We start from the raw sequence: 12,892 nt of genomic DNA, 5'->3' as shown, positions 1-12,892 counted from the left end.
CTGGCCTTGGACACTCCCAGGGATCCAGGGGCAGCCACAGCTTCTCTGGGCACCCTGTGCCAGGGCCTCCCCACCCTCCCAGCGGAAAATTCCTTCCCAATATCCCATCCATCCCTGCCCTCTGGCACTTTAAAGCCATTCCCTGTGTCCTGTCCCTCCATCCCTTGTCCCCAGTCCCTCTCCAGCTCTCCTGGAGCCCCTTTAGGCCCTGGAAGGGGCTCTGAGCTCTCCTTGGAGCCTTCTCTTCTCCAGGTGAACAACCCAAACTCCAGTTTACCACCAAGAATTAGTAAAAGAACATTGTATTAACCAGCGCCAGAAGTGACAAATCACAGGTTTACCCAAACCAGTCCTTTCTGCCCTCACATCTTTCGTAAGTGTGAAAGCTCAGAGAATAAATTTGGCTGTGGTGAGCAAAGCACAGGAGTATGAAAATCCAGAGTATTCCCACACTTTCCTGCTTTCATGTGTGCAAACAGAAAAGGGGGAAGAAAACAAGGCATGGAAAGTATTATACAGAAAAAGGAAAATCACTAAGAGTAGGAGGAAACAAGGAGAAAGTGTAAGAAAAGAACACTGAGATAGGTTAAAAGAAGGAAAAAAAAAAACCCAACTCCATAAAATCCAAAAAAAACCAGAGAGGAAAATAAAGAGCTGAATGAAAGACCATGTGCATTCCTGCTGTCCCTGCCTTAGTGTCCCACATATTATATCCCTGAAAATAATGAAGGTCACCAGCACATCATAGGAAGTAGCCAGCAATGAGAAGCCCATTACAACCAGCACAGAAACAATCAATTTGTTTATCCTTGTTATCTGAAAACAGAAAACAAAGTGGGAAGAGGATGGGCTCCTCTTGCTCCCCCAAGGCTTTCGTTCCCCAGCTGCTTCCCCTCCCCGGTGCCACGCACATGACTCCTGCTTTTTACTCCTGGATAGGCAGGGAATAATGACTAACTGTAATAACATAAATAGCTGCTTCTTGCACACACGACATCTCCTGTCTGATTTCCTGGGAGCTGCATTAGCAGGGTTTATAAGTCAATTTTTAAAACTCAGGACAGCATTAAAAAACTGACAAATGCCACTCGGTCACGTCCCTGTTGTCACAGTTATTGAGGCCTCTGGAGAGAATGTCAAAGAAATAAAGCAAATTTCTTTTTTTGCTTAATTTGTGTCAATTGATTTCCTATTTTTAATTAATAATTCTAATTATGATGCAGCAAATTTACCCAACAGACACAACTGGTTTAATCAGCATGTATTGATTGTAACAGTAGAATTATCCCAGTGTTCCTGACACCATTGATTTTCTGTTGTGTGACTGTAAGAAAACAGCAGCTGGACAGACTCTGGTGTCAGCTCACGGTGTTGATGATCCCTGAGCTATGAATTGGTGCTCCTGACCCGACAAATAAAAACAGAGACATTATCTACTGCTTCAGCACTCCAGAGGAGGAATTTGATGATTAAGGCACGGCACAAATAAGAGGTTTAGTCATAGCAGTAGCAGCAGGAACATGAAGATGGGAGACACTGATCTGAGGCAAAAAGGCAGCAGTTAGAAAAGTCCTTGTAAAACTGAGCTAAGTTATTTGGTGTAAATTCCTAATTTGTCCTCATTTTGGACAGCTCCAAAACATCTCTTTAAGCACATGCTTAAATATCCATGATAAAGACTTCAAGATATTTTTGAGCCTGAGTCTCACATTTCTTTGTAGAATCACAGAATCGGAGAATGGGATAGGAAGGGACCTTAAAGATCATCTTGTACCACCCCTGCCATGGGCAGGGACACATTCCACTATCCCAGGGTGCTCCAAGCCCCATCCAACCTGCCCTTGGACACTTCCAGGGATTCAGGGGCAGCCACAGCTTCTCTGTGCACCCTGTGCCAGGGCCTCACCACTCTCCCACGGAACAACTTCCTCCTAATATCTGATCTAAACCTTCTCTCAGTTTGAATTTCCAATCTTGTTTCAGTTTTTTCCCTATTTTTTCTCCATAGCTTCCCTCTGACAGTGCTCCCAGAGGCTGTAGAATGTCCATGCCATTGACACCTGGTACAGCCTGAGCTCTCTCAAATGTCACTGCCGTCCCCAGCTTCTCCAGAAGCAGAGCACTGGGCTGAGAAAGGAAAGGCAATTTACAGAGAAGGTGCAGTGTGACCCAAACTACTGTTGAGCCCTTTTGCTGGAGTCATTGAGATTCCTGCAATTTTCTGCTCATCGAGTTCCAAATTCTGCAGAAATTATATTAAAAGCCCCTTGGAGCAGCACCGAGAATTTTGAGCCATTTGCAATTTGAACACTCCGACTTTCAAAGTGTACAAAGGCTTTGCAACAAAAGGTGGGTTTGAACTGACCCTCTGGAACCAAGATATTCCCAGGTGTGGAAGGAAAAATGATGAGATCTGAAGGCTGGGCCAAACACCAGTACGGAGGGGAGAAGAAAATCCAAGGTGGATGGTACTATCTCAGTCTGGGAAGGCAGAGACATCCCACCATTCCCAGAGGGAGCAGAGAGCAAAGCATTCCTTTACCTGAGGTGTAGCCTGGGATTAGAACCAGCCCCTGTGAGAGGTGTGAAAGGGAAAGTCTGATTTGTTTCCTTGCAGAGTTAATCACAGTGGAGCAGAAGATAATTCCCCAAGTTTCCCCTCGTTTGGTTTTCCACAATACCTGACAATACGAGCACATTTAACAGAAAAGCTGCTGTGGTGGAGGGGAAATCACAGGTAATAGAAAAATTACAATTTTTCCTGAAGCTGTTAATTCATATTTAACATTTTCAGTTCTGCTTACTCCAACTATAATGTGTCAGGAATAAACACGAGATTATACTAGTTAGCTTTTTGGCTAAAATATTTGGAACAGTAAAATTGATAGATAATTACAGTAACAGCTATTTGTTCCCTGCCAAACCTGCACTAAGGCATGTCTGCCTGCAGACTTATGTCTTTTTAAGCACAAAAAGATAAGCAGTACACATCATACACTTTGAATAATGAAAAAGATATCCTATGGCCAGCATTTCAGAAGTGGAAACAGACTGTGGTTTGAGTCAAACCATATCTATTTATGTAAAATGGGATTTTAATTGGAGCTACTTATCCCCGTGATACAAATGAGGCAATGAAAAATGATTGATGCACTCGGGTAATTATTGTTATAGCACCTTGCAAACTACAACAAAAAAACTTTAATGTACATAATGGCTGTTTAAATCTTAATAAGATACAGAACTGCATTTCAGTAGGCAAAATATTAATGCTACATTTTGAGCAATATTTATATTTAAATACAAACAATATTTAACTGAAAAATCAGAATACATGAGGAATGCTGGGTGGGTCGGTTTAAGTGATGAATAGATTTATTTTGGAAACATATGGAAGAAAGTAAAAAATGCATTAACTAGTCATTTTGCACAGTGGGGACATCTGAAGATGATACAGCACAAACTCACTGTCTCCCAAATTGTAAAAGGAGGCAGTGAGTGTGATGGTGCAGATATATCTGGTCTCATAAGAGTCACTGTTGCTGCTTCTCTATTTCGACCTAACAGCAAAGGTTAAGAGTGCAAACCCAGTTTCTGTTCATTATTATACAGCATGAATAGCAATATAAATTCTTAATAATTGTTATACCTAGGGGGGAAGTAAAGCAATTCTGCTCATTTAAATGAAATGAAAGCTGAGATCTCCAGCCATCCTTTCCCTCTCCAGCCTTGGAACACTGCCCCAGCAGGATGTGAGGCTGCTCCTGCTCTTTCCATCACGGTCAGATCAGACTCTCTTACAGAGCACAGGACTCGAGCAGTGCAAACATCAAGTGCAAGAGTCCTGTTAGAGATAAGTCTTCTGAAGATAAAAAAACTGCAGCAAAGACTTCTGTCTATACAATCAAGTAATGTGTCATTTGTCAGGGAAGGAAGGTCTACGTTAGCCTGAAAAAAATGCCAAGCAGCTGCTTATAAGAGAGGAGGGTATTGAATAACAGACCAAAGCAATCAAGACCTTCTCTGGTTATAATCTCATTTGTGCATTGACAGTATTTCAGTCAATAGCCTGTCATGCACTAGCCAAGAGTTGTATTGCAAAAATATTTGGGACATCATCTCAAATTTCATAGCTGGTGCCCTACAAGGTCAGAAAGTGGAATCATTACCTTAATAGGGTGAGTGATCAAGCCATAAATCCAGAAAAATCAAATTTTACTTCAGTGTTTCCTATAAGGAAAAATAATAAAACTTCCAAAACATTAAATTTTTATATATCATCATTTCTAGCAACCAGATCCATTGCATCATGAAAATCAGAGGCCTCTGCATATAAAGCATGATCTCACTTTCACTGGAATCAATCACAAGTTCTCACTCTCTTTCAGAGAAGTAGGGGATACTCACAGAATCACAAATGGCTTGGGTTGGAAGGGACCTTAAAGCTCATCTTTTTCCACCCCCTGCCATGGGCAGGGACACCTTCCACTATCCCACGGTGCTCCAAACCCCAGTGTCCAACCTGGCCTTGGACACTTCAGGGATCCAGGGGCAGCAACATATTCTCTGGGCACCCTGTGCCAGGGCCTCACCACCTTCACAGGGAACAATTCCTTCCTAACACCTGATCTAAATCTCTTTTATTTTTAGTTTAAAACTATTCTCCCTTGTCCTATCACCATCTGTCTGTGTAAAAACTGACTTTCCCTATTTTTTATAACCCTCTTTAAGGCTGCAATGGCATCTCCCCAGAACCTTCTCCTCTCCAGGCTGAAGGGGAACAGTCAGATTTGGAAGGGGATAATTCATAATTCTGTGTAGTTCTGGATGCAGATTATCATATTCTGGATGCAGATTATCACATTCTGGATGCTCCTACTGGATTAAGCAAATGCAAAGCAGAACAGGGAGTTTGGCACATCCTCCCCCACTTCAGCGGCTGCAGTTCCATCCCTGCAGTGGGAACTTTCCTGCAAATAAGCACCTTTATAGAAGTAGGGTCAGCACATAGGATCATTCAGACTCTGTCACTCTCAGGATTTCTTTTGTTTCTTGAGCCTCTCAGTGAACCTGACTCAAGTACAAAACCCCAGATGAACCCCTCAAAAAAAGTCATTTGGATTTGGTTTGTACTGTGGAGCAGCTGCCCTGTGGAATGAAGGGGAGAGTGGTGCTGTTGACTACGGACAGGAGCAGTTGGTTTAAACCACGACAGCATCACTGCACTGCTCATTTTTATATCGCATTGCAGCCTCAGAATATAATTGAACTGTTTGGCTTTTGAGTGCCTTTTCATTGGAAATGCAATATTAATGAACCCTACTGAGCTTCCCCAAACAATAACAGGGTTATGAATAAAAAATTACCCCTAACTGTCCTGATTCTACATGAACCTTCCTAACCCAGCTATATTTAACACCAAAAAAGGGGAAAATACCCAAAGTAGAAGATATTAATGAATTGTGAAACATGGATCAAGGGCATTTTGCTTAAATTCCTGATTTGATCAGTTCAAGATATGTCCCTCTCATATACCAGTAATCACCTGGATACAGGGTTTAGCAACCAACTCTAATTATAGAGATGTTGAGCAGTGATTTTTTTAAACCGAGAGTTAAGCTGAGAAGAGCTTCTTGACTAGAAGCCAGTGTGCTCAATCAATTAAATTATCATAAGAGAAGAAGAATCAGACCAAGGGGGAATGCGGATGTGGATGTGAGGCTGATCATTAGCACAAGTGAACTGTCACCTCGGTGTAGGCTGGAATGTGGCCATACCAGGAGATTGATGGATGAATTTTGCTCAGCAGAGAACAGCCCACAGTGAATTGCTGGTAAGATCTGAAAATAAATCTTACAATATTACAAGGCAAGGTGGAACTGCAGCCTCTGCAGTCCTGCTGTGGTTCACAGGCTGAGCAGGTCCTATCTGCCTGGTCCCAGGGGCCTTTCCTGGGCTGAAGGAGGTTTTTCTCCTCATATTATGGGATGTTGTACAGTGCCAGTGAGGTGTCACACAGCAGCTCATTAACACTGGAAGTGGATGAGCTTGGAAAGATTTGGATGGGTTCGTGTGACTCGAAGATGCAGATTTTCCCCATAACCCCTCTTTTTCTAGATGACAACTTCATGTCTGCCTATTAGAGAGAGACTGACTGGAACCACAGCAATCAAAAACCAAAAGGCAATGTGGGATGTAGGTAATGTAAGGATGAAGCTGTCTGGCAGGTTGGTTTCTGGGTTCATGGAGGTTTTATTGACCTGCAGAGTACCTGTGAAGAGGGGATGGATGTCAGAGAGCTCACTGAGGAAGGTTTCTTTACCCTGTTCAGCTATTTTAGTCCTCAGTAGTCAGGGGGACTTTGCTTTAAGCTCCCTCAGTAGAAGAAGAGACAAAGACTAATCTTGCCATATAGGGTCAAAACTTAAACAGACAGCGGGAAATTCACAGTGAATTCATTAGGTGCCCACAGAGTCCTCAGAAAGAGGAGGCCTGAACTGCTGTCATGATGCCCTGGCTTGCAAGCTACAGCAATGTGACTCTGGAATCAGAAATCAGTGTATAAATCACGAGAAGATGTGAACTTCCTTCGTTCCTCACTTAGGAAGTTTGTGCTGTAAGAGATGTGAGGCTCATTCCTGTCACACATCCAAGGGAATGGCTTTACAAATGACCATAAATATCATTATTTGATATTTGAGCTCCTGTGGGAGCTCAAAGGCTCCCAGATCTGCACTATTCTGAAAAGGTATGAGCCATGTGTGAGACTTGAAATGTCTTGTTTTGATACTTTACTGCAAATAGATGTTTTTTGGATACAATGTCCAAATAGAGAGACTTTATTCCCAAAACTGCTTCCTAGGTAAGATTCACACTGGCTGATTTCTGCCTGGCTTGGACAAAGCTCCCACATCCCTCTTAATAGTCCAGAGCACTCTAATTAAGACTGTGCGTAGCAAGTTGCCTTTTTATAGAGTGTGAAGTCCATAAAGCAAAGCCATTTCTATGGCTGCCCGCTGAAAACCCCTCCAGCCCACTAAACCTCACACCCCTTTAAGGGCATGGTGAGATCTTTCCCAAACCTTTGTAATATTCCTGTTCCAAGGGTTTTTAGTGTAAGCGATAGATGGCCAACTGAGAGCACAAGGAAGAGCAGCTCTTAACTTATCCATGAAGTTTGAGCTGGCACAAGGAGAAGTATAAAAAATCCTCAGAATTGTGTCTCCCTGAAGGATGATGGTCTCCATTCCTCAGTGTCCTTAAGCCACAGGGAGAAGGAAGGGTTTGTGGCAAGCAGGGTTGCAAAGCCCATTATAAACCTCACTAAATAAATCAAATTCTTCCCACTGACCTAAGCTGACTCTGTTAAAACCGGAACACTGAACTGAATTCAGATACATGGAAATGAGGTGCCAATTCTTTTTTTTTCTGGAAATCATCCAGGGCTCCTTTCTGCACTTCTGGGGTCTTCAAGCATTTGAGTCTCCTCTCATGCTGCCCTCTCACCTGTGAGATACCTCATCAGCAGAAAAGGGATCACATTTTTTCTACCTCTCTTCTCTCCTCAGAAATCTGCTCTGCTGCAGCAGCAGAGGCTCTTGGCAGCGGGGAGACAGCAGGTGTGTGGAGTGCTGCTCTCATCATCCCTCCTCCTGCCTCCTCGGCCTCATTAGTTCCAGCTACAGTGGGAAAACTCCTGGGGAACGGGGCCAGGGTCAGCCTGGGACTGCCCCAAGCACTCTGGTGTCACACAGGGCTCATCCCAGCAGGAGACTGGGCACAGCCTGGAGTGTGGGGGGCACTGGATTTCAGGGACATGGGCAGGGCTCAGGCTGTGCCAGTTAACCTCAGGGGCAGAAAATCACCTGGCCCAAGGACAAAGCTCCCATTTCCTTGGATCCCTTTGCTTGGCAAACTCTGTCATCTCCTGCCTGACATGTGGATCTTTCAGTCCCCAGAGCCTTCACTGCCTACAAAAACAAGCACAACTCCTTGTAGGGAATAAGAGAATCCCAGAAATTATAGAAAGCCTTGGGCTGGAAAGGACAGAATGGTTTGGGTTCATAGGGACCTTAAACATCTTCTCATTCCAACCCCCCTGCCATGGGCAGGGCTGCCAATAATATGGAGACAAATTTCAACCTTCCTCTAGAAATGCTAAAATAATTTGTCAGCTGGTTTAGATGGCTCTGTGTGAACACTCTGTGCCCATCAGCACCCACCACTCTGCCAGTTCTTCTGTCATTCACAAATTTTTGCTGCAGTGATTCCATATTTACTCTTAGATCAGTAATGTAAATATTGATAGGAGTAAGTGGAATAGCAGAAACCCACCAGAAATACATTTTATGTTTATTCCACATTGACAGCTGCTTTTTGAGATCTGCCATTTAGTTTGTATTCAATTATTAATGCATGTTGTTGATAATTGTATAGTGCTGATTTTTTAATCAGAATATCCTGCAGTACTGAATCAAACATGTCACAAAAATTTATTTTATTTGCACAGCTACTCTAATAGAACTTGCAACTAAATCTGTGATCTCATCACAGAATGAAATCAGGTTTGTGTAGAATGAACAATTTCTTGTGAAATGCTAAACCTTATTTTATTATCTTTTGATTTTTTCACTGATTGAATCCAAATAGCACCATAACATATTGGTTTTCCTCCTGAAGTGAAGGACATCTTTTCCAAAATCTCTGCAGGATTGTGAAAACATGCAAGTTTCTCTTTGGTTTTTCCTAAAAGATATTTTATAGAATTTTCTAAAAGAGATTTTTGAGAACTTGCAACCGAGGCACCCAGAAGAGTGACTTGGCTTCTGGGCTGGCATAGCAAGCAAGCCCAGGGGGAAGAAGGAATGTCTGAATCATCCTCGAAACTCCCTTTTCCACATCTCCAGCAAAAATTAGAGAGCAGCAGGGAATTGTACCCAGGCTGCTCCAGCGCAGGCAGAGATCGATTTCAAGCTGCAGGATGTTCCAGAGGCCTCGTGCTCTGCACTGGGCAGCTCAGGAGGGACAGGGATTCCCCTCTGCTCCCAGGGCAGGGCAGGGAATTAAGTGTTGAATACTGGTTGGATACTGAGCATGAGCAGCAAAGCAGCTTTGGCTTCTCTCCCCTGCTCCCTTCACTCTTACCCAGCTCACAAAGGAATATGATTAAGATGTGAGTTGTTTAGATCCATTTTTAATATCTCCTGATCAAAAGTGGAAGCTTAAGGAGCATGTAAGGAATGACTTTGATATTAAAGAGAGAGAAAGAAGAACAAATAGTTTAATTTGCTTCTTGTCTTTCTTGGCTTGGGAATTTAAAGCAGATGTTCATATGTGAACACAAAAAACCCATATTCCCTCCAAGTCTGAGCACAAATCGCCTGGATCAGAGGGAAGATATCTGGAGAGGGATACACCAGGGTGCTGCCTGCTTGGAGGGGTGCAGGGATGGCACAGGCAACGACCCCTGCGAATGGGCTGAACGTGGGACCAAAAAATGAGGGAAGAAATCCTTAATGGAATGAAATACTTGCAGTATGCTCTCCGCATAAAACAAATGTAAGTGTGTTATTGCAGTGTATCCATGGATCTGAAAACTGGGAAAAATGCAGATTGAGTATTACAGTAGGATTTTAATGGTGATCTTCAGAGACAAAGAAGGATGCAATGGTAGAAAGAAAGGAGCTGATTTCTGCATCTTGAACTGATGAGAGCACAGGGTGGCACATATGAGACCCCTGATTAGTCATAAATAGGGGAAACAGACTCTCCATATCATCCAAATCCTAAAGGGCTGCAATGTCAGATTTTCAAGAGGCTTTGATTCTTTTTGGTCTATGCATGTAACAAGGAATGAGAGCTAAATTGTGGAAACCAAAGCCAGGCACAGGAGAGAACCCAATCAGCACGGAATCAAACAGGAGGGTGCAGGATGTTTCACAGATCTCTTTAATCCATCACCTGAGAGAAATGGCCCAATGAAGCAACTACCACTGACCTTCCAGCCCCCCCAGGAAGAGGCACATTGCTCTCTGCCATGAATTCCTGCTCTCCAGGCTGACTCCAAAGCTCAGGAAGAGCCAATCACTCACTTCAGAATTTCCAGGAAGAGAAGGGATGCAGACACAGGCACAGGCAGAGAACTTTCAGAGGGTAACCCTGCCCCATCCCCTTCAACATGGAACCATCACAGATAAACATCATCACTGATTCCAGCATTTCCTATGGGCTCATGGTGTTTAAAATGCTTTATATATATTTAATCTCAGTTTCTTTTACAAGAACTTCAGGAATACCCCGAACTGTTCACAAGGAAGACGGAAGAGGAAGGGGATGAGTATTAACGAAGAAAAAGACTTCAGGCTTGGTTATAAATCTGGGATATTTGATCCCACAGCAAGACAGTCCTTGAATTCCTACCATTTAAAGCCAGATCCAGAGTGTGTGGGCATGAATTCCACAGGTACATATAGGCACCCCAATGGCTTTTTGGAGACATTGACAGTTATTGTTCTGAAAGCCAAAATGTATCACAGGGACTTCTGTACCTCACAGGGTCCAAGAACAGCTCATGTCCACCCCTTTAGAGAGGTCTAGTCACAGCAATTGCCTTCACCATCATGTTGTGTTATAGGCTAAATACTCCTCCATTTTTGCTTCTATGTGTTCTGCATGTTCAGGTTTTATTTAGGAAATTAAAACATTTCAGAATGTCTCTCTGTGCTTAGATTTGTATTGGTAGCACAGTATTTACCTTGCATTAACTGAGCATAAGCTGAGTGCAAAATCCGGCCGTTCATACAATGGGATAATTTTGGCACTGGGCCCAGACAAGAACAAAAAAACAATTGTCTGAATTTAATCAGTTGGTGTTACTTGGCAATGCAAGAAGTCTTTATGCAGGTATTTATTTTTCCTAGCAATAACAAGAATATTGGAATTTATATCCAGGAGATAAGTGAGTACCTTGTCACTCAAGCACAACTAACAAGGGAATTGCTATTTGGTGCAGACATGTAAATGCCAAATGCTTAGTCTGGTTATTATTGTAAATTCCATTTTTACAACCTCTTATTTTTAAAATGGTCTCTTAATTGATTTTTAATTATATTTTTCAATGACATTTAACTACACGTGCTTTGTAAATAAACCCACACACATCCCAAAATATATTACAGGAGCAAATACTGACACAGTCGAGGTTCTCTTTTCCTTGCCTGCATTGAGAGCTCTCAATAGAGGTTTTGCATAAGAAAGTGAGATCAAATTGGTTTTGGGTAGAAGTGGATGCAGTTCCACCATAGGCAGCTGATACCAGAAGATTTGGTCCTCAGAGTGTTACTGATAACATCAGAATGAATGGGATGAAGCAGAAAATGAGTGAGAACATCCAATCCTGTGCCCTGTAGTTTACCCAGGTTGAAATGTGGCCAGGACATACTGACCTAGATCTGGTTTATGTGAAACTCCACAAGCTCTTCAGTGATCAGAAGAGGCTTGAACATCTCTTTAACCTCAGGAATACCGCATTAAGGGAGAAGCAGAAGGATTTTCATGTCTCCAGTGAGTGTTTTGGAAGTGTCAAATAGCCCAGGTGAGCACCAGGCAGACCTGCGGCGCAATGCGCAGCATTTAAGGACATGGAACTATAAATTGCATCCATCCAGCTGCCTAAAGCACAGGTTTGGGATGAGTTTAAAAATCCAACCCAGTATAACTGAAACACTGTATGAAACTACTTCATTCCCTTGAGTTTCTGGCTCAGCATCCCTCAGGTTTGGGGTCCAAAGGATTATGTGCCATTCAAGAGAGAAACCATACACAGGGACAGGCTGGAAGCAGCTCCCTCAGATCCCACCACCCTACATGAGCCATTGGATTTGTTGGAAACCACTCACTGTTGTAGTTGCTGTTCCCACCAGTCTCTGCCGAAGTGGTGCTGGACTCCCCCAGCCCATCAGAGGTGGCCAAATCTTATGGAAAATCAAAATAATAACTTGAAAAATACCACTTCCCGTGCATTCCTGAAAACACTGTATAACCTTGATGAAGTCAGCAGGACAACGACAGGTGAGGACTTGCACCTTTTTCACTCAAACTTGCATGTGCTGACAATTCCCACATACCTTTACCATGGCCAGGATGCCACCTTGTTATTAGCAGGGCTGTAATTTCATTAATGGTTACAAAGAAGCGGAAAACACTGGAAAAACAGAATTTAGTTTTTATCCAATTCCCAAGCTTAGCAATTGTGCAGAGGCATAGTGCTTTTGTTGGGGAAGGACCTGATTCCTTTATTCTGTGGCACTCATAAAACCCACAGGACTGGGGAATGACTCTATTGATCTTGGGTAAGATTCACTCCTGTGCAGAGATCCAGCACAAAACAGCATTTCCCATAAATTTTGTTTAAGCCCCATCCTGTGGAATAAAGCAGCATGCAAATCACACATTACTGGGACAATAATGCTTTGTTCCTAAATATTGCTACTCCTGAGGAGACTACAAAATGCTTTCAGAGACTGTCAGAAATGAGATGTGACTTGCCAAAGGTCACCCAGCAGGGATGCAGAGGAGCTGGGACATGTCCAGGTGCCAGAGCGGAGACCTCTGTCCTGTCCTCTGCCCTTCTTCATGGTACAAACACGCAGTGACAGCTTCTGCTCCCCAAAATGTCTTATCAAAAATGCCTCATGTAAAGTCTGCCTGCACAATGGGAGCTGAATGTTCCTCACAAGCTGCATTCCTTAATTCAGGCCGTTTATTTTAATTTCAATTAAACCTGATTTAATTAGGTGTTGTATGTGTTCTGCATAGATGACTAAAACTCTTCTAATTTTTTTCCAGTGGGTATATATTTTACCTGCTCTCTTTTTTTGCAGTGGTAGCTTTT

The 12,892-nt window shown here is 42.9% G+C and overlaps 1 protein-coding gene across 1 annotated transcript in view; it reads right to left on the bottom strand.

The window, feature by feature from the left end:
- Positions 1 to 12,892, bottom strand: part of MEGF11 (multiple EGF like domains 11) — a 255,687-nt gene that overhangs the window by 109,151 nt on the left and 133,644 nt on the right. Inside the window, exon 7 of the mRNA XM_017737045.1 lies at positions 11,866 to 11,972. Coding sequence (XP_017592534.1) covers positions 11,866 to 11,972 — 107 coding nt within the window. The remainder of the gene's footprint in view (positions 1 to 11,865; positions 11,973 to 12,892) is intronic.

This window comes from Corvus brachyrhynchos, unplaced genomic scaffold (genome assembly GCF_000691975.1).
Source record: "Corvus brachyrhynchos isolate BGI_N302 unplaced genomic scaffold, ASM69197v1 scaffold200, whole genome shotgun sequence".
NCBI lineage: Eukaryota > Metazoa > Chordata > Aves > Passeriformes > Corvidae > Corvus > Corvus brachyrhynchos.
This window is presented reverse-complemented; position numbering and strand designations above follow the sequence as displayed.